Here is a 27,877-nt window from a genome sequence, read left to right on the forward strand (position 1 = left end):
AGGCAACAGTTCTAACCACTGTGCCACGGTGCCACCCTTAGAGTTGTAGCCACATTTCCTGTCAAAATTATCTGAGGGAAAGATTGACTGCAAAATGGGGCTCCAACACTCCAGTAATTTTGGTGCTGTGCGTTACTGGTGTAAGAGAAAATGTTGCGTGTAGCAAGACCCAGCAATATGGTAAAGGATTTGATTATGGCCGCACGGTGGCACAGTGGTTACCACTGCTGCCTCACGGACCGAGGACCCGGGTTCTTAAATTGCCGCTTAATTGGGGGAAAAAAAGAATTGGGCACTTTAGGTTTAGTTAAAAAAAAATGATTTGAATATTTTGGGTGTTCTTGGAGATGCTGCTGAAGAGATAAGTGTTAGGCAGGACAGTCTCCGGCTCCTCTTCCAACGTTGTAGAATATTGGAAGCTTTCAGATCCAGCTGAACATGCAGGCAAAGGATACTTTGATTTGACCTCTCATTGGCATTTCACCAGGGCAGTACATCTGGCAAACCCAGCAAGGAGGGTACTTCCACAAACTGCCAGCAAGGCAACTGCAGGGAAATAAAACTCAACAAAGTCCTGCACAAAAATTGAAGTTCCACGCAGGCGAATGCTTCAATTGAGCCAAAGTCTGCGGACCTATCTGCTACAAGAAAACTTTCTCCAGGGATTTAGAACACTGCACAAGCAACTCTAGTGAGCGGTCTCTGCTTTGATGGAGAGCAGCGCTCACTGAGAATTCATTGTAGAAAATTGTAAATGCAGCTCATGGTCTCTGCCTATTAAATTGAACAAGCAGAAAGCCATGGGCTGCGCAGCAACATTTTCCTGCAATAGATTCCTTGATGAGTATTGCCCTCACTTGAAGCATGGGTTCCACTCCAATGGATAAGCATTTTAATGTGAATTGTTCAATTTAGTTTTCACAGAATCCTAGATTGATACATTGAATCGGAGAAGGAGACCATTCGGCCCATCGAGTCACACCGACCCTTCCAATGAGCACTCCACCCATATCCACCTCCTCATCCTCACCCCCTATCCCGACAACCCCATAACCTAACCTGCACATCCCTGGCCACTAAGGAGCAATTTAAAACTAGCGTCATGGCAGCTAAGGGAGGGAGAGGGCGTACGAAAAGTGTCCAACGTCGCCATAGTTTGCTGACAGTTGTGCCGCGGGCTGGGGGGCTTTAGCCATGGCCGGGGGGGGAGTAGCAGAGGTGGCCAGGAGGTGGGCTGTGGGGTCGGAGTGGACGGGCATGGAATACCATTGCCGCAGCCAGCAAGGCAGCCATACAGCTACACACTGTGAACTTAGGGCCCCCGGTCGTATAGGTGTTCCCCCAGGCCACCACCCTAGGTGCCCTCTGGCCCCAGCTGACCCATCAGCTGTATGGGCGCTCCAGCACAACCAGTGCCATCTTGTTGGCTGGGATGGTGTGTGTGGGGATTGTAATGTGTATATGAGGCTGCAGCTTGTCAGCCTCCCGAGTGTCAATCAGAGACCCAGCGAATCCTGCACTACTTCTCATTGGAATAGATTGTGTTCCACGTGGCACCAGTGCTAGCCCCTCCACAGTTGCTGAATAGATCCAGGTTCGGTGCCAGTTTTGCTGTCATGAAAGTCCACAAATTCTGCGTCGGCGTCAACACTTGGGGCAGGATTCTCCGACCCCCCGCCAGGTCGAAAAATCCCCAGGGGGCGGCGCAAATCCCGCCCTGCCATCACGATGCCGGCTGTCGTATTCTCCGGTGCCGTTTTTCGAGCGGGGTTCACGCTACGTCGGTCGGAGGCCGTTGGCAGCGGACCCCCCGGCAATTCTGCCGGGCCCCGTTGGGCTGAGCGGACCGTTAATTTTTGGCGAGTTCCGCCGCCGTGGGTTACGCATGGTCCCACATGGAGGGCCCTGGCAGGTACGTCTGCTGGGGCGGTCCTCGAAGATGCGCGGCGGGGTCTGACTCCGGGGGGGGGTCCCCCACAGTGGGCTGGCCCGTGATCGGGACCCTCCGATCTGCAGGTGGGCATGGGGACTTCGTCCCCGGAAAGGAGATTCCAGGGCCTTAGTCTCATAAACGGAGAATCATGCCCACAGAGTTTCAACCCCATTGTCTTCACCTGCCATTTAACCCTAAGCAAAATATAATCACCAATTGCAAGATCCTGCTCCTAGCTAAAAGCCATGCATGCAAGCAGCGCCTCATCTCCATTCGGGGTTGAGGAATTATTTCTAATGCTTTTGGAACATTCACTCTACTTGTCAGGAATCAACAATATCATCAACATAAAATCATCACTCTGTAAAGGGCTTTTGTATAACAGGAAGTTCTGGTTTCCAATAGGGGAATTTTGAACAACAAATGTTTCAGATAATTAGCAGCTGCTGATCGTTAAAAAGAATCCAATGCAAATCAGAGAGAACTGGGAGAAAGCTTTTGCCAACTGTGCCTTGTAGCCCACATTTTTTCACTTGATCGCTGAGGCACGATCAATTTGACTGGAGACGAAGTTGAATCCAAACTGAGGTTTTATTAGTATCAGATGTGTGGCCTCCTACAGCAGCTGACACAATGGCTACGAGCTGGAGGCCAAGCATATTTATAACCCGCCTCCTGGGCAGAGCTAGCATGGAGGGGCCACAGGTGAACCTGGAGTGCAGGTTCTACCGTACAACCTCTCATATCAGAACACAGTGGGTTACCACATTCACCCCCTGTTAAAATTGAGTCCGGCGGGGGTGATGGATAACTATACACAATTAGCAATTTTTAATATTTATAGAGCAGTAAAAATAATGTCTCTGGTCATCAGGCGGGCCGGTCAGAGGTTCAGCCGGTCCGGTGCCTTGATGGTTCTTTGAGATCGGCGAAGTGGTGACGGCGATGTTGCCGCTGTCGTGGTCGAAGTTGACTCCGGGAGCGTGCCAAAATCTTCTTCATCAACAGGGGCGGGCAGTGGGAGGAGGAACAGTCCTAGGGGAAGTGATGGGGTGGCAGGGGAGGGGAGGGTGGTGCCGGGTGTGAAGGGGGTGGTGCCAGGTACCTGAGGGAGACGGTATCCTGGCGGCTGTCGGGCCACGTAGGTGTACTGTGGTTTTGCGTGGAGCAGGTGCGCCCTTTCCACCAACGGATCCGCCTTGTAGAGCCGCACATGTTTACGGAGAAGCACGGTTCCCGGAGCTGAGAGCCAAGTTGGGAGCGATAACCCGGATGTGGACTTCCTGGAGAAGGCAAAAAGACGTTCATGTAGTGTACTGTTAGTAGCAGTGCAGAGTAATGAGCAAATGGAATGTAGTGCATCAGGGAGGACCTCTTGCCAGCGGGAGGCCGGGAGATTTCTGGACCGCAGGGCCAGCTGGACGGCCCTCTATACCATCCCATTCTCCCTTTCTACCTGTCCGGTTCCCCGGGGGTTGTAGCTCGTCATTCTGCTGGAGGCGATACCCCTGCTGAGCAGGAATTGTCATAGCTCATCACTCATGAATGAGGATCCCCTGTCACTGTGGATGAAGGGGATGTAGGGGAAGCTGAACAGAGTGAAGATAGAATTAAGGGCTTTAATGACGGTGGCAGACATCATGTCGGGGCATGGGATGGCGAAGGGAAACCGGAAGAATTCATCGATCACACTGGGGAAATATGTGTGTCGATCGGAGGAGGGGAGGGGGCCTTTGAAATCTACGCTGAGGCGTTCAAAGGGGCGGGAGGCCTTCGCCAGGTGCGCACGGTCCGGCCGGTAGAAGTGCGGCTTGCACTCCGCACAGACCTGGCAGTCCTTGGTGATTGGCCTTACTTCCTCGACGGAGTAGGGCAAATTTTGTGCCTTAATGAAATGGTGCAACCGAGTGACCCCTGGGTGACAAAGGCTGTCGTGGAAGGTCCGGAGTCGGTCTACTTGTGCGCTGGCACATGTACCTCGGGATAGGGCATCTGGGGGCTCATTGAGTTTGACAGGGCGATACTTAATCTCGTAATTATAGGTGGAGAGCTTGATTCTCCACCGCAAGATATTTTCATTTTTGATTTTGCCCCGCTGTGTGTTGTTGAACATGAAGGCTGCCGACCGTTGGTCAGTGAGGAGAGTGAATCTCCTGCCGGCCAGGTAATGCCTCCAATGTCACACAGCCTCAACGATAGCCTGGGCCTCTTTTTCGACGGATGAGTGCCGAATTTCGGAGGCATGGAGGGTGCGGGAAAAAAATGCCACGGGCCTGCCTGCCTGGTTGAGGGTGGCGGCAAGTGCGACGTCCTATGCGTCGCTTTCTACTTGTAAAGGAAGTGTTTCGTCTACAGCGTGCATTCCAGCTTTGGCAATATCAGCTCTGATCCGGGCGAAAGCCTGTTGGGCCTCGGCCGTCAGGGGGAAATGAGTGGACTGTATGAGTGGGCGGGCTTTGTCCGCATAGTTTGGGACCCACTGCGCGTAATATGAGAAGAACCTCAGGCAGCGTTTGAGGGCCTTGGGGCAGTGGGGGAGGGAGAGCTCCATGAGGGGGCGCATGCGGTCGGGATCGGGCCCCAAAGCTCTGTTCTGGATCACGTAGCCGAGGATGGCTAAGCGGTTTGTGCGGAACACACACTTCTCCTTGTTCTACATAGTTTGAGGAGAGTGGCGGTGCGGAGAAATTTAGCGAGGTTGGCGTTGTGGTCCTGCTGATCATGGCCGCAGGTGGTCACATTGTCTAGGTACGGAAACGTGGCCCGCAAGCCGTACCAGTCGACCATTCGTTCCATCTCCCTTTGGAAGACCGAAACCCCATTGGTGACGCCGAAGGGGACCCTAAGGAAGTGATATAGCCGGCCGTCTGCCTCGAAGGCGGTGTATGGCCGGTCCGATTTACGGATGGGGAGCAGGTGGTAAACGGATTTCAGGTCCACCATTGAAAAGACCCGGTACAGTGCAATCTGGATAACCATGTCAGATATGCGTGGGAGGGGGTACGTGTCGAGCTGTGTGTACCTGTTGATGGTCTGGCTGTAGGCCATGACGATTTGATTTTTCTCCCCAGACTTAACCACTACCACTTGACCTCTCCAGGGGCTGTTGCTGGCCTCGATGACTCCCTCCTGCAGCAACCGCTGGACCTCGGACCTGATGAAGGCCTTATCCTGGGTGCTGTACTGTCTGCTCTTGGTGGTGACGGGTTTGCAATCTGGAGTTAGATTGGCAAAGAGGGAAGGAGGATCGACCTTTAGGGTCGCGAGGCCGCACACAGTAAGGGGTAGTAAGGGTCCGCCGAATTTAAGGGTCAGGCTCTGGTGTTGCACTGGAAGTCCAGGCCAAGGATAAGTGCAGCGCAGAGGTTAGGAAGGACGTAGAGGCGAAAGCTGTGGAACTCTACGCCTTGGACTGTGAGCGTGACCGTGCATTACCCTCGGATCGCTACGCGATGGGATCCGGAGGCCAGGGAGATACTTTGATTGGTAGGGTGGACCTTAAGGGAGCAGAGCCTTACCGTATGTGGGTGTACAAAGCTCTCGGTGCTCCCGGAGTCCAGTAGGCAGGAGGTCACATGGCCGTTGACTTTCACGCTGGTGAATGCATTGGTCAGATTTAGTGGTCGGGACTGACCGATTGCCATGGAGGCGAGCCATGGTTGATCGACGGATAGTGAGGCGGTCGTTGAGTTGTGGTCCTGAAACGCCATTGGTGTCCATGTGCTGCGGGGTGGACAAGACGGTGGCGCCCGGAGATACTGGGGATTACAAAATGGCGGCGCCCATGGAACACACGTTGTGGGGGTGGAGCAAGATGGCGGCGCCCATGAAACGCACGTGTTGTGCGGGGGAGAAGATGGTGGCGCCCATTGGTCGCACATGGCCTGGGGAGGAGAGGAGGATGCTGGCGCCCATTGTCCGTGACCGGGCGGGGGGCGACCGTGGCCGCTGAGCGGGCCTGGCACACCGCAGCGAAGTGGCCCTTCTTCCCGCAGGCCTTACAAAGGGCAGCGCGGGCTGGGCAGCGTTGGCGGGGGTGTTTTTGCTGGCCGCAAAAATAGCATCGGGCCCCCCCGGAGATCACAGGCTGGCGCGTAGCGCAGGCGTATTGGGTGGGTAGCTGGGGCGGCTGCATGTGGGGCCCATGAAGCATAGGAGGAGTGGGCAGCGCTGTTGGGGGCGTAGGACTGGACATTGCGCAGGGCTACCGTCATGGAGAGCACTAGTGTTTTAGTCTCTGCGAGGTCGCGAGTGGGCCCTTCTAGGAGCCGCTGCCTGATAACATCAGAACCAATCTCAGTTACAAAAGCGTCCCGCATAAGGAGATCCGAGTGCTCCTTAGCTGTAACGTCCTGGCAGTCACAGTCCCGAACTAGTGGGATCAGGGCCCTCCAGAAATCCTCGATTGACTCACCAGGTAGTTGAGTACGCATTGAGAGCACGTGTTTGACAAAGAGCGTGTTCGTCTTCTGTTCATAATTTTCTTTGAGGCGAGTCATGGCATCAGCGTAATTGGGCGCATCCTGGATCAGCGGGAAGACTTTGGAGCTGAGTCTGGAGTATAATATTTGGATCTTCTGAGCCTCTGGAACAGGGGTCGGCGTTGATTTGATATACGCTTCAAAACAAGCTAGCCAGTGCTGGAAGTCCTTTCTGGCGTCGCTTGCGTGTGGATCCAGTTGCAGGCGATCTGGTTTAATCCGGAGATCTATCTTCTGAATCTGATACTAATAAATTGAGGCACGATCAATTTGACTGGAGACGAAGTAGAATCCAAACTGAGGCTTTTTTAGTATCAGATGTGTGGCCTCCGACAGCAGCTGGCGAAATGGCTGCGAGCTGGAGGCCTTGCATATTTATAACCCGCCTCCTGGGCGGAGCTAGCATGCAGGGGCCACAGGTGAACCCGTAGTGCAGGTTCTACTGTACAACCTCTGATATCAGAACACAGTGGTTTACCACAATCGTTCAATTGAAATCCACTGGTTATAGGTCCTTGATTTCCTGATGTTCTCTCTTCTGTTGGGTGAGGCTGCACACGGGGAACATACAAGCAGCCCATTTTTCCAAATAATATCTTGGTTGTTTGAATGGACATGTTTTCTTGTTGAATTTACTACTCAGTAAAACATTTGAGGCTTTGAATTTGGAATTTTAGCTGAAATGAAAGGTGTGGTGGCTCGAGACAATATACTGGAGACTTCCAGTGACAACTTCACTAACAGTGGGCAATGTCAACTATAGAGAGTAATGGAGCAATGATTATTTGATCATCAGATCTTGATTCTCTAGCTCCGGGGTCCACACTACCTGGCCATCACGGTAGCATTGTGGATAGCACAATTGCTTCACAGCTCCAGGGTCCCAGGTTCGATTCCGGGTTGGGTCACTGTCTGTGCGGAGTCTGCACATCCTCCGCGTGGGTTTCCTCCGGGTGCCCGGTTTCCTCCCACAGTCCAAAGATGTGCAGGTTAGGTGGATTAGCCATGATAAATTGCCCTTAGAGTCCAAAATTGCCCTTCGTGTTGGGTGGGTTACTGGGTTATGGGGATAGGGTGGAGGTGTTGACCTTGGGTAGGGTGCTCTTTCTTAGAGCCGGTGCAGACTCGATGGGCCGAATGGCCTCCTTCTGCACTGTAAATTCTACGATAATCTGCTCCCAGGGCCCTGCGCTTTCTCTCTATTGGTCAGGGTTTGCATACTCCTGTGCAATGGTCACGAGCCCGTCATGTAGATTACAAAGCCCGCCCCCTTAAAGGGGCCGCACAACCACATTTCTCCCTGCTTAAGTCTCTCATTACATTTTACAAAGTCAGCTGTATGCAATTGCAATATACAAGGTCAGGAGACATAAGGGAAGGAAATTCATTACAGAGGCAGTCTGTCGGGGACCTTCAGGCCCTCGCGGACCTCCTTAGTCCCCCAGTTGGCTCCACTGTCTCCAAGGTAGTCTCGTTGTCATCAGAAGATGACGGTTCAGGAGACGCCACGTCTTCTGCAGGGCTGCTCCCTCGCCAGATCCCATGTGGACTTCTGAAATTCCTGGCTCCCTCTGCTCAGGAACAGCCACAGGAGAGCTGGAGGCACTAGTTGGATTCCTCTGTTCTGGAATGGGGGGGGGGTTACCATCCCCTGTCCTCACATGGTTTGACTTGCTTCCGCACAGTCCTGCCATTGACATTTACCACATACAATATGGGTCCAGATTGGAATACGATCTGACTGCCAAACCAGAGTGGGCCTGAGGTGAAATTTCGAACTAGAACCATGTCACCCACCTGGAATGATCTGGCACAGTTTTGAGAAGTATTTTGATTTTTCTGACGTGCCTCCATCCACCCTGCCAAATTTGGAAATATCCAGTCCAAATGAATTCTGAGATGACAGCCCATAATTAATTTGGCGGGTGTGATCCCCGTGGTAGCATGGAGAGTCATGTTGTAGGAAAATAAAAAGTTAGCCAGCTGATGGCACAATGGCCGGTCTGATTGCTTCCTCATAGCATTTTTAAAAGTCTCTACAGCCCTTTCCATCAACCTGTTGGATGCAGCGTAATATGGGGCTATTCTGGTACGCCAAATTCTGTTTGAACAAAGTGTTGGAAATCGTCCCCAGGAAAAGGGATGCCTTTATCAGACAGAATGCTTTCTGGTAGGCCATGTATGGTGAAGACACAGCCCAAGGCGTCCACAGTAGCCACCAAGATGGAAGCACCCATCCTTTGTATGAACAGCCATTTGGAATGAGCATCTACCAAGACAAGGACCATCCTGCCTAAGAAAGGGCCTGCATAGTCAACATGTACTGTGGTCCATGGGCGACCTGATCGTTCCCAGGGGTGAAGCTCGGCCGAAGGAGGTAACGATTGTTGAGTCTGGCAGGGGATGCATCGCTGTATCATTTCCTCAGTAGCTTTTTCGATTCCCGGCCACCAGATGTAACTGCAAGCTGGAATCTTCATTTTTGTTTGGCCTGGATGAGCGCTGCATAATTCTTGTAAGAGGGGTTCCCTCACTGAGGGTGGAATGATGTCTTAAGATCCCCAAAGTATTATTCCATCCTCGCAGGTGAGTTTTTCCTTATGAGTTAAATAGGGTCTCAACTATTCGGACCTTTGTGGTGCCAAAGTGTTTGTACCACCTGTTTCACCTTGGATAATATCGGGTCTCACCGGGTCCAATTTCCTTTGTGTCCGGACGACACCAGTAAGGTGACCAAGAAGTTCAGTGACAAGAAGATTTCTTGGAGTACTGGGGATGACACCAAGTTCCTTGGCAAGGGAAGTCAACTCAATGCGTCCGCATTGGGGGTTTGAGTGTCAGGCCTGTGCTGGAAAATATAGTTGTAGGCAAGGCCCACTGTTGGAGGCAATTGGGGGTATTGGCGTGTCTGCTTTCAAAAGACCCAATAATGGCTTATGTTCGGTTAGTATTGTGAATCGGCGTCTGTCAATGCATTGGTGGAACTTTTAACACCATAGATGACGGCTAGTCTCTCTTTTTGATTTGAGAGTAATTTCACTCAGCTCCAGAGAGCGTGCTTGAGGTAAAGGCAATTGGCCATTCTGATCCATCCACCATCCTATGGCATGGCCAACCCACCTAACCTGCACATCTTGGGCTGTGGGAGTAAACCGGAGCACCCAGAGGAAACCCATGGCAGACATGGAGAGAACGTGCAGACCCCATGCACAGTCACCTAAGGCCGGAATTGAACCAGTGTCCCTGGCGCAGTGAGACAGCAGTGCTAACCACTGTGCTGCCAATAAAAGGGATCGACCTCCATCTTCAAAGGTCTTCCATTCACATGTAGAATTATTTTGATTGGAGCTGTTTTATTTACTTTGACTACATTCAGATGGTACATTTTTTGCTCCTCCTCCGAGCTCTTCTTGACTTGGTTCAGTGGTGTCATGGATTGCTGCTACTTCTGTTTTTCTTTGCATTGGCACACTCTGCCTCACGTGGCAATATGCCTGGGTATGGCCTCTTCGATTTCAATGAAAACAGACAAACTCACAACAGTGACAAGCTTCCTGGCTTTGGTCTCCCCCACATCGATAGCAATCCAGCTCTGTCTTGGCCTGATGACCCATGCTTTTCCCTGTTCTCTGACTTTGATCCAGTCCCGAGAATAGTGTCTGGTTCTCTTCTGTGCCTGTTTATTGCGCCGCCCGCCTCAAAGCCATACTGTCCCACAACTGATGCCCTTCCGGCACGCTTTGGAGCTCAGATACATCTTTCTCGGAGCACTCTGTCACCTGAGTTATCTCGATCGTTTTGTCTGACGTGATTTTAGTTTTAGCCAGTTTTCTGGATATTGAGTTGCTAACTCCGCAAACTAAATGGTTGTGCAGCATATCGCTGAGCGTTGCACTGAACTCTCAATGCTTGTCATTTGGTGGAGCGTGGCTATGAAGGCGGAGATGGACTTTCTGGATCCCGAACAGCAGAGTTGAATTTGTACCGCTGTAGGATGATCGAAGGCCTGGGGTTAAAATGTTCCTTGACCAACTTGACTAACTCGTTGAAGGTTTTTGAGTCGGGTGTCTCCGGGGACATAAGATTTCTTATTGGTTGTAGATTTGAGGCAAACAAACCATCACAACGATCAATTTCTGCTTGTCATTTCCTGCTATCTCATTCACTGTGAAGAAATACTGGAGCTGTTTGATGCACTGGATCCAGTCTTTGGCCTCCTGATCAAACTGGTGTAACTTTCCGACCATTGGCATTTTCTCTCACATTTTGGGTGCTACCTTCGATGGTTCCCGATCTTTGGAGTCTTCTCCTCCCCCCCCCGTATATCTGAAATGACTGAAGATTAACAATCAAATTGTTCACATCGTCGCTAATATGGTGGCTCGAGACAATACAGTGGAGACTTCCAGTAACAACAAAGGAGGTTTAATAACAGTGCGCAAAGGCAATTATAGACAGGCACAGAGCAATGGTGGTTAGATCTTCGTTCTTCAGCTCTAGAGTCCATACTGCTCGAGCCCCTGCACTCAGGGCCCCACACTTACTGTCCATTGGTCAGGGTCTGCGTGCTCTCGCGCGATTGGTCCAGAGCCGGTAACATGTACCGGCCTCCCTGAACAGGTGCCGGAATGTGGCGACTAGGAGCTTTTCACAGAAACTTCATTGAAGCCTACTTGTGACAATAAGCGATTATTATTATTATTATTATTAAAGCCCACCCCCTTAAAGGGGCCATGGGCCATGCTACCACAAAAGCTATGTTCTATTGCAGATTATGGCTACTGTGAGCCCTGGATATTAAAAGGCAATAAACCATTGAATTTTGTGAGTGAACAATAAGAACCTGCTGGCACTAAAGCATCTGTACCAAGTTCCTTTGTGTTTAAGACAATTGTGTTTTGCAATGCGTTCAATGTCATGAAATCCTTGCACCATAGAAATTGCTCAGAAGATTACATATTGTGAGATGTCACATTTCTACAGGTTGTTATTCATTAATACAAAGTAAAGGCAGCAAGCAGGTGCTGGGGAGGGCTGACTATAGGGTTGTAAAGTGTGACTGTGCCTGCAGTACACTCGCTGCAATATTTTTGGGATGAATTCTTTAACCAAGCTGTTATGGGAAGTATGCACTGGGCTCAGTATTTTCCAGTGGTGGGTTGTTTCTTGAGGACCTCCAAAGAGACAAATGGAGCACAGCACTGGCAGAAGTTAACATCCATGAGTTAAAGTCATGAGTGCAAATACATTTATGTCAAATCCTTTTGTTCATGATGTTAACTGAGGACTTTAGTTTAATCGATGAATGCCTTTATTAAACTAGCAGTCGCTAGGGTTTAACTTAAATTCAATAACACCGTCGTACTAGTATTGCACCGTGCAATTCCAATTTTCAATCCCAGAGTGCGCCTGAATGTTTATTGTGAAGGTAACATTTGTTCAAGTGCGTCTGTAGTCAGATTTTAAGGACTTACCTCCTAACATATGTCTTTTGTTTGTTCTCTTGTACTGTCTGCGACCTTTAGCATTTCTAAATCAGCAGAGGCAGCAATCTTATGCACAGTAATGCAAAATTTGGCAAGTTTTCTTGTAACAATAACCTGTGAAAAAATAAATAAACAAACGCACTGCCTTTAGCATGTTCTGTACTGTGGTGAAAATATCGGAAAGTTATTTCAGACTGAACTGACTGAACCTAAAAGGGGGGAAAATAGACCATGATAATCCAGAAATTACCTGGGCTGTACGAGTTTATTGGTTCCTGTTCTAGTCCCAAAAAATACCTTGCAGTGGGAATCAAAATGAATCAATCGAGTGACCTGTAAACCGTCCTTGTCTATAGTTATGTCCAGATTGTGAGGCATATAAGATTTTAAAATGTGCATGCTGTGTACTGTATATGGACCCAGATATCTTTGAGGAATGCTGAATGATTGGTCAGGGTAGAATAAGCACAATATGATATTGCTTTTTTTAAACTGAAAAGACGAAGGAACTTAATGTTCACATTTTCACATCGTAACATCCAACTATTTTTGTGGTAAATTTTGATTAAACATGATTTCCACAGTCAGTGTTCAGTTTCCACAGTGGCGCATTAAAAAAATGTTGAATATAATGTTGAGCCCGCCCATTCAGAATCTATTTTGGAGACCAACAGACCTTTTCAACAGGCCCAGTTCTTCTTTTACCTTCGGTAGCAGCTATTCTGGAACTGCTATTTTAAATGCATTTTTTAAAAAAATTATTTTAAATTTGCATGAATCTCACAACTAATCCTCAAGACCAACAAGCCCATTCCCCCACCCACTGGATGTACAGTCCATGAACAGTACTGTGGAAGGTACCAATGCCACATAATCTAGAGTCATGAATAATATTTGTGGCTGTAAACTGACAGTTTCATGCCTTAATTCCTCATGCATGAAAAAATTGGAAAGCCCTGTTTATACTATAGCTTTAGATTTGCATTTATTGGCAGCTTATCTGTAGGATCATGTCATGTGGAAACATGGCCAATTTTGAGGTGAGGTAAGTAAGGGTGAACAGCAGAGAAACTGTACCCAGCAAAAGTCAGGACCCTTCCGGAAGGAAACAGTCAGCGAGAAAAAGATCTTTTAAAAAAATCTTAACTATGTGAATGTCATTAATATTTAATGCACACCAAAAAAAAGGTTTCTTTATTTTTAAAATGTGCAACCGAATATAGCCGGAAGCTTTTTTTTCTCAATTTTACAAGAGAAGATGGTGTTTATTTGCCACAATGATTTTTAATGAACTACTCAGTATTTAATGTGCTCTTTATATGTTTTTCCTCCTATCTACCAGTTAAACATTCTTTCAATAAAAAAACCAGATGTAAGTTAACTGCTATATACTTAGTTAAAAAGAATACGATTTACATATGTGTGACAAATGTCAGAAAATTGATTTAAAACTCCACAGTGCTGTCAGCAGAGAGTCACTGGTCTGATAGAGAAATGGAAAAGAAATGGAAGAAAAAATGGAAATGTATTGAAGCCATAAATAGGTAGTAAAAAAATACAACTGTGGTGGCTTGAGGCAACACCCTGGAGACTTCCAGGAACAAAAACAGTGGGCAAAGGGAACTATATACAGGCACAGAGAAATAATGGTTAGGTCTTGACTCTACAGCTCCGGGATCCTCACTGCCCAGGCCCTGCTCCCAAAGCCCTGTGCTTCTGCCTATTGGTCAGGGTTTGTGTGCTGCTGCGCGATTGATGCTTAGTCAGTCACGTGGAGCGCCCTGTTAAAGAGGCCGTGCTAACACAACTGGAACAGCACTTGTTTGTATGTCAAAAAATAAATATCAATATGAATAACGAGTAATGGTGATTGTAATAATGGTTATGTGTGACTGCAATGTGTAATAGCTAAAGTAAATTGTGGCTGAGTTGGGCTGTGTAGCTCCTGTTTTTAAGGTGCTGCAAAACCACCTAATCTTGGGGTCCAGGATGTGTGCACACACTTCCGATGGGAGATGTGCGGGTCGCCACCTTGGTAAAGGAGTTTGCTGGCCCAAATCTAACATGAAGAGCAGGCAGATTATGATGTCAATCAATGTGCAATACTGATTTGATACCAGCATTACCTTATTCAAAACACACACTCCAGATAACCTGTTGTCTGAACCTCACACCGCTAACCCAAAGTTGAATGGAATGATGGGCACCCACCGCTCCCCATTAGTGCTATTTATAAAGACCATGGACAATTTCAAGTTTGTTACTAGATTATTTATTCTGGCTATTGATGCACTGTTGACATGCTTTTGGTATTTTCCTATACTTTACAAAATTTGAATAGTCTATAAGACTATTTTTCTTGTTGTGTTGGAGCCCCATTCATTTAAAACCTTAAACTGAAAGAAGTTGCTTGAGACATGGTAGCCAGGTAAGATTTCCAGTGAGAACTGGGCATGACTGGGAGGATTAGGAGAGTTTATTCGGAGCACTACAAGCTGATCTCATTGAAACACGGAAGATTTTAAGTAGGTTTGGCAGTCTAAGTGCTGCAAACCTGAGGTCTAGGCAAAAGATTTAGCCATTTAGGACAGAGATGAGGAGAAATTTCTTTGCTCCAAAGGTTGTGAATCTTTGGAATTCTCTACAACCGAGAACAGTGAAGGCTTCATTGTTGATTATAATTAAGGGTTAGATAAATAGATTTTCAGACTGTAAGAGAATCAAGGAATATGGGAGTCAGGTGAAAAAGTGGAGTTGAGGTCAAAGATCAACATGTGGGGCAGGATTCTCCGACCCCCCGCCGGGTCAGAGAATCGCCGGGGGGCGGCATGAATCCCGCCCCCGCTGGCTGCCGAATTCTCCGGCACCGAAAATTTGGCGGGGCCGGGAATCGCGCCGCGCCGGTCGGTGGGCCCCCTCCCGGTGATTCTCCAGCTCGCGATGGACCGAAGTCCCGCGTCTGTAATGCCGGTCCCGCCGGCGAGAATCAAACCACCTCCTTTACCAGCGGGACTGGCGGCACGGGCGGACTCCGGGGTCCTGGGGAGCAATCTGGACCCAGGGGTTGCCTTCACGGTGGCCTGGCCCGCGATCAGGGTCCACCAATCCGCAGGCGGGCCTGTGCCGTGGGGGCACTCTTTTCCATCCGCCTCAGCCATAGCCTCCGTGATGGCCGATGCGGAAATGACCCCCTCCCCCTGCACATGCACAGGGATGACGTCAGCAGCCGCTGACGCTCCCGCGCAGACTTCTGCCGGCTGGCGAAGTCCCTTCGGCCCCGGCTGGCGTGGCGCCAAAGGCCTTTCCCGCCGGCCGGCGGCGCGCCAACCACTTTGGCGCGGGCCTAGCCACTCAAGGTGAGGGCTTGGCCCCTAAAGCTGCGGAGAAATCCACACCTTTGGGGCAGCCCGACGCCGGAGTGGTTCGCGCCACTCCATCTCGCCGGGACCCCCCCGCCCTGCCGGGTAGGGGAGAATCCCGACCATGGTCTTAGTAAATGGTGGAGCAAGCTCGATGGGCCACATGACCTGCACCTGCTCCGAATTCTAATGCTCAGATGGGTCAAAATCTGGAACTCTCTCCCTAACAGCACCCTACTTACACCACATGTACTGCAACGGTTCAAGAAGACGGCTCACCAGCACCTTATCACAAGGGGCAATGAGGGTTGGCCTAGCCAATGAAACCCACATTCCGTAAAAATTATTTTAAGAAACAAAGATGGTTGGGGTTGGGGAGAATATATTGACCAAGGCACCAGTCCCTTGCTGCTCTATGGAATTGTGGTATGGGATCTTTTATGTTCACTGAGAGGGCAGATGGGGCCTCAGTGTGGCATCGCTGAATGATGGCATCTCTAACAGTGCAGCATTCCTTCAGTGCTGGCACTCAAATGTCAGTCTGAATTATGGACTCAGGTTCCCAGAGCGAGACTTGAACCACAAACCTCTGACTCAGAGGTGAGAGTGCTGCCAACTGAGTCATGGCGGGCAACCCATGAACAGCAATGCCACAGAGTATTGATCAGCCTCCTGAGTGATAATACCTAACACAGATTGTATATTATGGTGTTTGCTGTTCCTAATACTGGAGGCAACTGTCCTACAGCAGAATTAAATTAGTATTTTTCCAACTTTTCATAGCCAAGAAAGGAGAAGACTTCGAAAGTATTGTATTTGTGGGAATAAATTATTTATTTCCTAACTCATCAAAAATCTTATCGCAAGTTGAATAAGTTTACGTTCACCGTAAACTTCTTTTTCAAACACCCACGCTAATTTCATTTAATTCAAAATTAAGTCTGTTTTTTGTTGTATTCATATCCAAAATATGAGTTGATGATATATTGTTCTGCCAGATGCATTGTATTATTGATTACCATCATAGAATATCATCATAGAACCTACAGTGCAGAAGAAGGTCTTTCGGTCCATCAAATCTACACTGGCCCCTGAAAGAGCACCCTACCTAAGCTCACACCTCCACTCTATCTCCATAACCCAGCAACCCCACCTAGCTTTTGGACACGACGGGGCAATTTAGTGTGACCAATCCATCTAACCCCCACATCTTTGGATTGTGGGAAGATACCGAAGCACCTGGAGGAAACACACGTAGACACAGGCAGAAATTGCAGACTCTACACAGACAGTGACCCAAGCCGGGAATCAAACCCGGGTCCCTGGCGCTGTGAAGCAACAGTGTTAACCACTATGCTAATGTGCCGCCCCGAATACCACTGGCATTTCCCCACACAAATGCAATATAAAATGTGCAACAAATGCCTAACTGCTGGAGATCTTCTCCAGAGGCTGGGAATGAACATGCATGAATGTATGAAGTTACCACCAGGGATTGCCCCATTACAACACTGTTCTTTGTCAGAGTGAACGAGGTTTACTTGACTGAACAATTAGAGAATAAGCAAGAGCGATATCATCCATGGCAGGGTGTTTTAAGCTTGCTGGGATGAAGAAACCATCAGTTGCTGTTGCTGATCTGAACTGGGGATGTTTTGGTATAATGTCGCGCCTGCCAATTGTTAGCTTTTTATGCACATTACTTGGAGATGTATTGTTCAAGGCATCCAAAATTGATTCTATTTGATTACTCTGTAGCTGTGAGTTTTTTTCTGGTGTATCCTGCTGTCTTTGTTGCTTTGGGTTGGGATTATAGCACATTGAGAATTACTACTTTAAGATAAGGAAATGCACAATTATCCACAATCACTGGCTGGTTTACTGTCATGCCTGAAGAGAAAATACAGCAACACATCTTTTAAAACAGTAATAAATCCCACTCTTTTATTAAACTAATCAGAACAATTGACTGAAGTTTCTGGAGCTTGAGGTAGACATGGGGCGGGATTCTCTCAGCCCACGCCGGGCTGGAGAATCGCCAGGCCGGGCGCGAACCACGCGACGCCGGTCCTCCGATTCTCAGAAGAGCGGAGAATCGGCGCCATTGGCGCCAGCGTGGTAGGCACGGCGCCAGTCGGGGGCCGCTCTACGCGGCCTCCCCCCAGCAACTCTCCGCCCGGGATGGGCCGAGCGGCCGCAAAAAAAATCTGAGTCCTGCCGGCGCCGTCCACACGTGGTCTTACCCGGCAGGACCTCGGCATGTATCCATCCGGGGGCGGCCTGGTTGGGGTGGGGGAGGGGGGTCCGACCCCGGCGGGGGGCCGCCGCTGTGGCCTGGCCCTCTTTTGCTCCGCACCAGCCCCTGTAGCCCTACACCATGTTGCGTCGGGGCCAGCGTGGAGAAGGTAGCCACCGCGCATGCGCGCAACTGCGACGATCGTTCGCGCATTGGCGCCGGTCGCAGTGTACATGCGCAGACCCACGGTACTCATTTGCCGGTGGCATCGGCAGCTGGAGCATCGTGGGTCGCTCCAGTGCCGTGCTGGCCTACTGGAGGGCTCGGAATTGCTGCTCCTGAGGGTCTGTTGATGCCGTCGTCAAACGCGATGCCGTTTACAATGGCGTCAACACTTAGCCTCACAATCCGAGAATCCCGCCCATGATATCTACATCCATGGCAAATAGACGCAGTGATCAGCTACAATGCTGTTCTAATGTGTTCCTCTAGGCTGCCACCAAAACACACTGAAGAAGTAGAACATAGAACATAACAGCGCAGTACAGGCCCTTCGGCTATCCAATGACCAATTCAATGCCCTTAGTGTTGGCGAGTCCACTACTGTTGTAGGCAGGGCATTCCACACCCTTACTACTCTCTGAGTAAAGAACCTACCTCTGACATCTGTCTTATATCTATCTCCCCTCAACTTAAAACTATGTCCCCTCGTGCTAGACATCACCATCCGAGGAAAAAGGCTCTCACTGTCCACCCTATCCAATCCTCTGATCATCTTGTATGCCTCAATTAAGTCACCTCTTAACCTTCTTCTCTCTAACGAAAACAGCCTCAAGTCCCTCAGCCTTTCCTCATAAGATCTTCCCTCCATACCAGGCAACATTCTGGTAAATCTCCTCTGCACCCTTTCCAATGCTTCCACATCCTTCCTATAATGCGGCGACCAGAATTGCGAGCAATACTCCAAATGCGGCCGCACCAGAGTTTTGTACAGCTGCAACATGACCTCATGGCTCCGAAACTCAATCCCTCTACCAATAAAAGCTAACACACTGTACACCTTCTTAACAACCCTCTCAACCTGGGTGGCAACTTTCAGGGATCTATGTACATGGACACCGAGATCTCTCTGCTCATCCACACTGCCAAGAATCTTACCATTATCTCAGTACTCTGTCTTCCTGTTATTCCTTCCAAAGTGAATCACCTCACACTTTTCTGCATTAAACTCCATTTGCCACCTCTCAGCCCAGTGCTGCAGCTTATCTATGTCCCTTTGTAACTTGTAACATCCTTCTGCACTGTCCACAACTCCACCAACTTTAGTGTCATCTGCAATTTTACTCACCCATCCTTCTACGCCCTCCTCCAGGTCATTTATAAAAATGACAAACAGCAGTGGCCCCAAAACAGATCCTTGTGGTACGCCACTAATAACTGGACTCCAGTCTGAACATTCCCCATCAACCACCACCCTTTGTCTTCTTCCAGCTAGCCAGTGCTGCAGCGCATTTACTAATATTTGCAGTGTAGCATGTCTCAAAGAACAATAAAATGGGCATGTTTGTGGCAATGTAATGTGGCAGCCATACACAATGGACAGTTGAACCGTCTGAATGAATTAAGTAAATGAACGTAGTGCGAACAGCTGTTTGAAGCTATCTGAGGTAGCCACTCTCTCGTTGCACTGTTAACGATGCTACGAACCATTGGAAAATGGAGAGATTCGACAGTTCCAACCAGGTAAGTATTGAAATCCACAAGGCAGTCGCCGGCTTAATATGTTTTACATGGCACTTTTGTATTTGACGACGAAGGTGATGTCGAATGGTAGGTGCAGTTTATCCAATACCAACGGCTGACAAGAAAAAGCTTGGATAGTGTGAGTGCTTGGGTATGATAATGTAGCAGGTGCACCTGTTCTAGAGGTCCTAAAAGACTGTAGGCAAGAGCTGTGATTTTGCACCAAAAATATCTACAGTAAATAATAAATCTAAATATAACTGTACAGTTGAACAAAAGATGCAGCTGTAATGAGACTGCTGAAGCTCCAATGTCATGAGGCAGCATGGTAACACAGTGGTTAGCACAGTTGCTTCACAACACCAGGGTCCCAGGTTTGATTCCTGGCTTGGGCCACTATCTTTATGGAGTCTACACGTTCTCCCTGTGTCTACAAATGTTTCCTCCGGGTGCTCCGGTTTCCTCCCACAAGTCCCAAAAGACGTGCTGTTAGGTAATTTGGACATTCTGAATTCTCCCTCTGTGTACCCGAACAGGCGCCGGAATGAGGCGACTAGGGGCTTTTCACAGTAACTTCATTGCAGTGTTAAAGTAAGCCTACATGTGACAATAAAGATCATTATTACTTTTTCAGTTTCTGCTGAACAGCAAGGGCATCCATACATGTGCAGATATTGGGAAAAGCCCAGTGATGTATTCCAAGATAGATGCTGCAAGAGAGAGAATCTTTATAAATAATCCAATGGAAGTTTGAATTAAAAAATAAGCAGTTTCATTCAAACATGTACTTTTCACTTATAAATCACGGAGGTCAATAATGCAATCCAAGTGTTTCACTAAGGATTGCAGTGTAGTGGGATCACTACGAATGAAAGAAAGCTGTGTTCTGGGGAATTGCTCCTACATTACAATAGTGACTACCTTTCCAGAGTACCTAATTGACTGTAAACCATGCTGGCCCATGCAGTCATCATGGAAGGCCTTGTAGATTTATTACTGGAAAATGCTTGGAGATGCCTGTGGAGTGGAGATCACTGTGCACTGGGATTGTAGTGAATTGAGGATCACTGTGTACTGGGATTGTAGTGAATTGAGGACCACTGTGCATTGGGATTGTAGTGAATTGAGGATCACTGTGCACTGGGATTGTAGTGCATTGAGGATTACTGTGCACTGGGATTGTGGTGCATTGAGGATTACTGTGCACTGGGATTGTAGTGCATTGAGGATTACTGTGCACTGGGATTGTAGTTCATTGAGGATCACTGTGCACTGGATTGTAGTTCATTGAGGATCACTGTGCACTGGGATTGTAGTGCATTGAGGATTACTGTGCACTGGGATTGTAGTGAATTGAGGATCACTGTGCACTGGGACCTAGTGCATAGGGACGGCACGGTGGCACAGTGCTTAGCACTGCTGCCTCATAGCATCAAGGACCTGGGTTCAATTCTGGCCTTGGGTGTCTGTCTGTGTGGAGTTTGCACTTTCTCTACGTGGGTTTCCTCCCACAGCCCAGAAGCGCAGGTTAGGTGGGTTGGCCATGCTGAATTACCCTTTTGTGTCAAAAGATGTGCAGGTTAGGTGAGTTAATGGGGAGGATGGAGGAGTGGATCTAGGTAGGATGCTTTTTCAGAGGGTTGGTGCAGACCCGATAGGCAGTTATGAATTACTGTGCACTGAGATTATGGGGCATGGAGGATCACTTCGCACTGGGATTGTGATGCATAGAGGATCACTGCGCACTGAAACTGTAGAACATTGAGGATCACTTTTCACTGGGATTGTAGTACATAGAGGATCACTGTGCACTGTATTTGTAGCCCATTGATAATCACTGCGTACAAGGATTGTTGTGCATTGAGGATCACTCACACTAAGATTGTTGTGCATTGCGGATCACTCTACACAGGGATTGCAGTGCATTGAGGGTCACTGTACACAGGGATTGTAGTGCATTGAGGATCACTGCGCACTGAAACTATAGAACATTAAGGATCACTGAGCACTGGGACTGTAGTACATTGAGGATTGCTGAGCACTGGGACTGTGGTGCATTGAAGGTCTCTGTGCACTGGGTTTGTAGTACATTGAGGATCGATGCCCACTGGTATTGTAATGCAATGAGGATCAATGTGCATTGGGATTGTAGTGCATGGAAGATGACTGTGCATTGGGATTTTAATGCATGGGCAATCACTGTGTACTGGGATTGTAATGCAATGAGTTTCAATGTGCACTGGGATTGTGGTGCATTGAGGATCACTGCGCACTGGCATTGTAATGCATTGAAGATCATTGGGCCATGGGACCATCGTACTTTGCAGATATCTGTGCATTGGGTTGGAGTACAATGAGGGTCACTGTACACAGGGATTATAGTGCATTGAGGATCACTGTGCACTAGGTCTGTAGAACATTGGGGATCATTGAGCACTGGGACTGTAGTGTATTGGGGTTCACTGAGCACTGGGATTGTAGTAAATTGGGAATCACTGAGCACTGGGATTGTAGTACATTAAGGATCACTGAGCACTGGAACTGTAGAACATTGGGGTTCACTGCACACTGGGACTGTAGAACATTGGGGTTCACTGTGCACTGAGACTGTAGAACATTTGGGTTCTCTGCGCATTGGGACTGTAGTACATTGAGGATCACTGTGCACTGGGATTGTAGTACATTGAGGACCATTGCATGGGCTTGTAATGCATCGGGGATCACTGCACTGGGATTGTGTTGCATTGAGGATTACTGTACACTGGGATTGTAGTGCATTGAGGATGCAAGAAAAAACGTTTTCACACAGAGAATGGTTTGGGTCTGGAAAACACTGCCTAGAAGCATGGTGGAGGCAGGTTCAATCGTGGCATTCAAGAGGGCATTAGGTGATTATTTGAATAGAAACAATGTGTGGGCATATGGGGGAAATAATGGCGCTAAGCCATGTTGCTTGTTTAGAGAGCTGGTGCAGACACAATGGGCAAATGGTCTCCTTCTGCACAGTAACAATTCTGTGATTAAAGGGAATACAGGCCAGGTCTGCAGAAGACCAATCCACCAGCGGCTCATGGATGAGTAAGTGGAGGTGAGACTTGGAAACGTTACTAGAAATATTAATATTGCTGTAAGGCCTTTCACAACAGACAACAAACTGCTGTGTTGAAACCAAAATAAATCATTGAGGCTGGACTTACATATCGCTTCTCACTCACCTTTGATCCAGCAGCAATTCTTTGCTCCCGATGTGTGAGCCCTCACTGCCATAAAGCCTAAATTGCCTTTCTGATGATAGATGTCCACAACACCAGCCAGGAGAATGGAAACAAAACATCAGAAGACAATGCAGCAAATCGCTTTACACTAGGGAGGTGGATAAGACCTCCTTTAGTAAAGTGAGCTGCTGAATGCCATTTTTATGAACTTGTGTAGTGAAGGGATTAAAGAATTGATCCAAGATACCAAGGATTTCAGATTCTAGCTGAGAATACCATGCAACTTAGAAGTCCAAAGTCTAACAAGAGCTCAATATTAAAATTATACTACATAAATACGCACCAGGTTTGCCCACATATCCAAAATGTGATTTCTGCTGTATAATTATTAAACTTGGGCAGGTATTTTTCGATTGTAGCCTGCCTGCCTTTGCCCTCCACCGCCCACCTTTCCCAGTTTTCTGCAGACATTCAACTTCTTGGCTTTCGTCTATAGTTTATCTGATGGAAAAAGATTTCAATATTGATATGTCGGTCCTGTACTTGGGTTGCCCTCAGGTGGCTTTCAGCATGAGGAACATCAACACCAGTCAGCTACATACAGAGTCAGTGTCCATGACCTCTCATCCTGCCCCAGCCTCTGAGATCCCACTCATTCCCCCCTGACCCCCCCCCTCCTCCCCCCCCCATCCCCCACCCTTATGTAAGGGGACCTATGTGGGGACTTAATGCACGGAGCATTGTAATAAAGTGGATGAACTAATTGCGCAGATAGATATAAATGGGTGATATAATTGGGATTACGGAGACATGGAATTACGGAGACAGGGTGAACAGGGATGGGAACTGAATGTCCCAGGGTTCTCAGTATTGAGGAAGGACAGGCATAAAACAAAAGGTGGTTTAGCCAGCGTGGCACTGCTGGCTAAAGAGGAAATTAACACAATTGTGAGAAAGGATATTAGCTCCGACAATGTGGAATCTGAATGGGTAGAGTTGAGAAATATCAAAGGACAAAAACATTAGTGGGTGTCATATTATAGATCCCCAAACTGCAGTGGTGAGGTTGGGAATGGCATTAAACAAGAAATTAGAGATGCATGTAACAAGGAAATATCGGTGATCATGGGTGATTTTAATCTTCACATAGATTGGGCAAATAAATTAGCCACAATGCCGTAGAGGAGGAATTCCTGGAGTGTATACAGGATGGTTTTCTTGACCAATATGTGGATGAACCAACTAGAGAGCAGGCCATCTTAGACTGGGTACTGTGTAATGAGAAGGGAATCATTACCAATCTGGCTGTACGAGACCCCTTGGGGATGAGTGACCATAACATGATAGAATGTTTTATCAAGATGGAGAGTGAAGTAGTTGATTCGGAGACTAGGGTGCTGAATCTTAATAAAGGGAACTATGAGGATATGAGGCGTGAGTTGGCCTTGATAGATTGGGGAGAGTTGCTTCAGGAGATGACAGTGGATAGACAATGGCAAACATTCAAGTTTCGCTTGGGGTAACTACAGCAACTGTTCATTCCTGTTTGGCATAATAGCAAAGGGGGTAAGAGGGCCAATCCATGGCTTACAAAGGAAATTAGAAATAGTATCCGATACAAGGAAGAAGCAAACAGATTGGCCAAGAAAAATAATAGGTCTGAGGATTGGGAGCAGTTTAGAATTCAGCAAAGAAGGACAAAGGGATTGATTAAGAAGGGGAAAGTACAGTACGAAAGGAAGCTTTCGGAAACATAAAGACTGACACTAAGAGTTTCTATAGATATGTGAAGAGAAAGAGATTGGTAAAGAGAAATGTAGGTCCCCTACAGACAGAAACAGGGGACTGCATAATAAGGGACAAAGAAATGGCTGAGCAATTGAATACATACTTTGGTTCTGTCTTCACAAATGAGGACACAAATCAGATTCCAGAAATGTGGGAGAATGAAAGGTTTAGTGAGAGGGAAGAACTGAGGGAGATCAACATTAGTAGAGAAATGGTGCTGGGAAGATTGACGGGATTCAAGGCGGATAAATCCCCAGGGCCTGAGAATCTGCATCCCAGAGTCCTTAAGGAGGTAGCTCTGGAAATAGTGGGTGCATTGGTGGTCATCTTCCGGGATTCTATAGACTCTGAAACTGTCCCTGCAGATTGGAGGGTAGCTCACGTCACTCCAATATTCAAAAAGGGAGGTAGAGAGAAAGCAGGGAATTATAGACCAGTAAGCCTAACATTGATAGTGGGGAAAATGCTTGAATCCATTACCAAGGACTTTATAGCAGAACATTTAGAAAGCAGTGGCAGGATCAGTCAGAGTCAGCATGGATTTATGAAGGGAAAATCATGCTTGACAAATCTGTTGGAATTCTTTGAAGAGGTAACCAGTACAGTTGACAAGGGGGAGCCAGTCGATGTGGTATATTTGGACTTTCAGAATGCGTTTGACAAAGTCCCGCATAAGAGATTATTGTGCAAAATTAAAGCGCATGGGGTTGGGCGAAATGTATTAACGTGGATAGAAACCTGGTTGGCAGAGAGGAAACAAAGAGTCGGGATTAATGGGTCCTTTTCAAATTGGCAGGCAGTAACTAGTGGGGTACCACAGGGATTGGTGCTGGGACCCCAGCTATTCACAATATATATTAATGATCTAGATGAGGGAACAAAATGTAACATCTCAAAGTTTGCAGATGATACCAAATTAGGTGGGAGGGTGAATTGTGACGAGAATGCAAGATCTGGACAAGTTGGGCGAGTGGACAAATCAATGGCAGATGCAGTATAATTTGGATAAGTGTGAGGTTATTCACTTTGGAAGCAAAAACAGGAAGGCAGATTACTACCTGAATGGTTGTAAATTGGGAGAGTGGAGTGTGCAGCGGGACCTGGGTGTCCTTGTGCACCATTCGCTGAAGGTAAGTATGCAGGTGCAGCAGGCGGTAAAGAAGGCTAATGGTATGTTGGCCTTCATTGCGAGAGGTTTCGAGTATAGAAGCAGGGATGTGTTGCTGCAATTGTACAGGCCTTGGTGAGGCCACACTTAGAGTATTGTGTGCAGTTTTGGTCTCCTTCTCTGAGGAAGGATGTTCTTGCTCTCGAGGGAGTGCAGCGAAGGTTTACCAGACTGATTCCAGTGATGGCGGGACTGTCATATGAGGAAAGATTGACTAGGTTAGGATTGTTCTCGCTGGAATTCAGAAGAATGAAGGGGGATCTCATAGAGACTTATAAAATTCGAACAGGACGAGTCAGGATAGATGCAGGGAAGATGTTACCAATGATGGGTGTGACCAGAACCAGGGTTCACAGTCTGAGGAGTCAGGGCAAACCATTTCGGACAGAGATGAGGAGACATTTCTTCACACACAGAGTGGTGAGCCTGTGGAATTCATTACCACAGGAAGTAGTTGATGCTAAAACTTTGAACATATTCAAGAGGCGGCTGGATATAGCACTTGGGGAGAATGGGATCAAAAGCTATGGGGAGAAAGCAGGATTAGGCTATTGAGTTGGATGATCAGCCATGATCGTGATGAATGGCGGAGCAGGCTCGAAGGGCCAAAAGGCCTTCTCCTGCTCCTGCTCCGAATCTTCTATGTATCTATGTAAAAATTGTCCTCATGGGTCCAGGCCATTTTACTAGTGTAGCTCACTTCAGCTCTTCGAGAGCCTGGTACACCTCTCTTATTTCACCATCCGCACCTCCAGTCTTAACACTCGTGGATTGGGAAAGGGTGTATCCCTTCTCCCTCTGACATGTCTGACTACCTAACGGGGGGGGGGGGGGGTGGAATGAGGATGTGGTGGCGGCCGCTCCATTCCTTACAAAGCCAGACTTCCAACCGCGAGTAGACATTCGGACCTCATCCCTTTTTCCGAGCTGCTGTACTTTTCCATTTAGGCCGACCGGCCCTGTGGTCCCTCTGCATTAGTTTGAGAAGAGAAATATCATATCTACACAACCCCATTTACAGTGTCACTTCACATAGAGAGAGAGAACACCCACTGTCCTTTTCTGTGTGGAATTAATAGCAATTCAGCAGCAACAGTCCTTCAACCAGAGACTTTGAAGAAAAGAGCAGCCTCAATGACAGTCGGAGACTGGGAGAGACAGCATGAGAATTTAGAGGCAGACAATAATCTCTCCTCGTCTTTTAGCAAAATAAACACTCCAGCACTTTTTTTTTTGCAAAGAGCACCTTCATGGTAGCTAAGACATATGCAGCTTTTTGCTATCTTTCCAATTCCCATAAATAGAAATCATTTTAATATTCAGTTCCTGATGTGTGAGAGACATTACAGTTTTACATCCAGCTGTATTTGAAAATTTTCAGGCTGTTAAAATGCCACTTTAAAGTGGCTTTTATTATGTTCAAAATCCCGTAAGATCAGCAGGCACGTTCTTAGTACAATGGAATAGGGTATATAAATGAGATGCATGTTGCACTTCAGTCGTAGATCTACACTTAGAACATAGAACATTACAGCGTAGTACAGGCCCTTCGGCCCTCGATGTTGCGCCGACCTGTGAAACCACTCTAAAGCCCATCTACACTATTCCCTTATCGTCCATATGTCTATACAATGGCCATTTGAATGCCCTTAGTGTTGGCGAGTCCACTACTGTTGCAGGCAGGGCATTCCACGCCCTTACTACTCTCTGAGTAAAGAACCTACCTCTGAAATCTGTCTTACATCTATCTCCCCTCAATTTAGAGCTATGTCCCCTCGTGCTAGACATCACCATCTGAGGAAAATGGCTCTCACTGTCCACCCTATCCAATCCTCTGATCATCTTGTATGCCTCAATTAAGTCACCTCTTAACCTTCTTCTCTCTAACGAAAACAGCCTCAAGTCCCTCAGCCTTTCCTCATAAGACCTTCCCTCCATACCTGGCAACATACTTGGAAATCTCCTCTGCACCCTTTCCAATGCTTCCACATCCTTCCTGTAATGCGGCAACCAGAATTGCATGCAATATTCCAAATGCGGCCGCACCAGAGTTTTGTACAGCTACAACATGACCTCATGGCTCCGAAGCTAACACACTATACGCCTTCTTAACAACCCTCTCAACCTGGGTGGCAACTTTCAGGGATCTATGTACATGGACACCGAGATCTCTCTGCTCATCCACGCTGCCAAGAATCTTACCATTAGCCCAGTACTCTGTCTTCCTGTTATTCCTTCCAAAATGAATCACCTCACACTTTTCTGCATTAAACTCCATTTGCCACCTCTCAGCCCAGCGCTGCAGCTTATCTATGTCCCTCTGTAACTTGTAACATCCTTCCGCACTGTCCACAACTCCACCGACTTTAGTGTCATCTGCAAATTTACTCACCCATCCTTCTACTCCCTCCTCCAGGTCATTTATAAAAATGACAAACATGAGTGGCCCCAAAACAGATCCTTGTGGT

The 27,877-nt window shown here is 47.8% G+C and overlaps 1 protein-coding gene across 3 annotated transcripts in view; it reads right to left on the reverse strand.

The window, feature by feature from the left end:
* The window catches only part of myom2b (myomesin 2b), a 190,222-nt gene that overhangs the window by 12,283 nt on the left and 150,062 nt on the right, over positions 1–27,877 (reverse strand). For 2 of the 3 annotated variants that reach the window (XM_072498615.1, XM_072498614.1), the window contains exon 39: positions 11,889–12,014. In XM_072498615.1, coding sequence (XP_072354716.1) covers positions 11,892–12,014 — 123 coding nt within the window. In that variant the 3' untranslated portion in view covers positions 11,889–11,891. Of the gene's footprint in view, positions 1–2,505; positions 3,217–11,888; positions 12,015–27,877 lie in introns of those variants that run through there. The other variant, XM_072498616.1, reaches the window with a different exon arrangement.

The sequence above is a fragment of the Scyliorhinus torazame genome, chromosome 4, assembly GCF_047496885.1.
Source record: "Scyliorhinus torazame isolate Kashiwa2021f chromosome 4, sScyTor2.1, whole genome shotgun sequence".
NCBI lineage: Eukaryota > Metazoa > Chordata > Chondrichthyes > Carcharhiniformes > Scyliorhinidae > Scyliorhinus > Scyliorhinus torazame.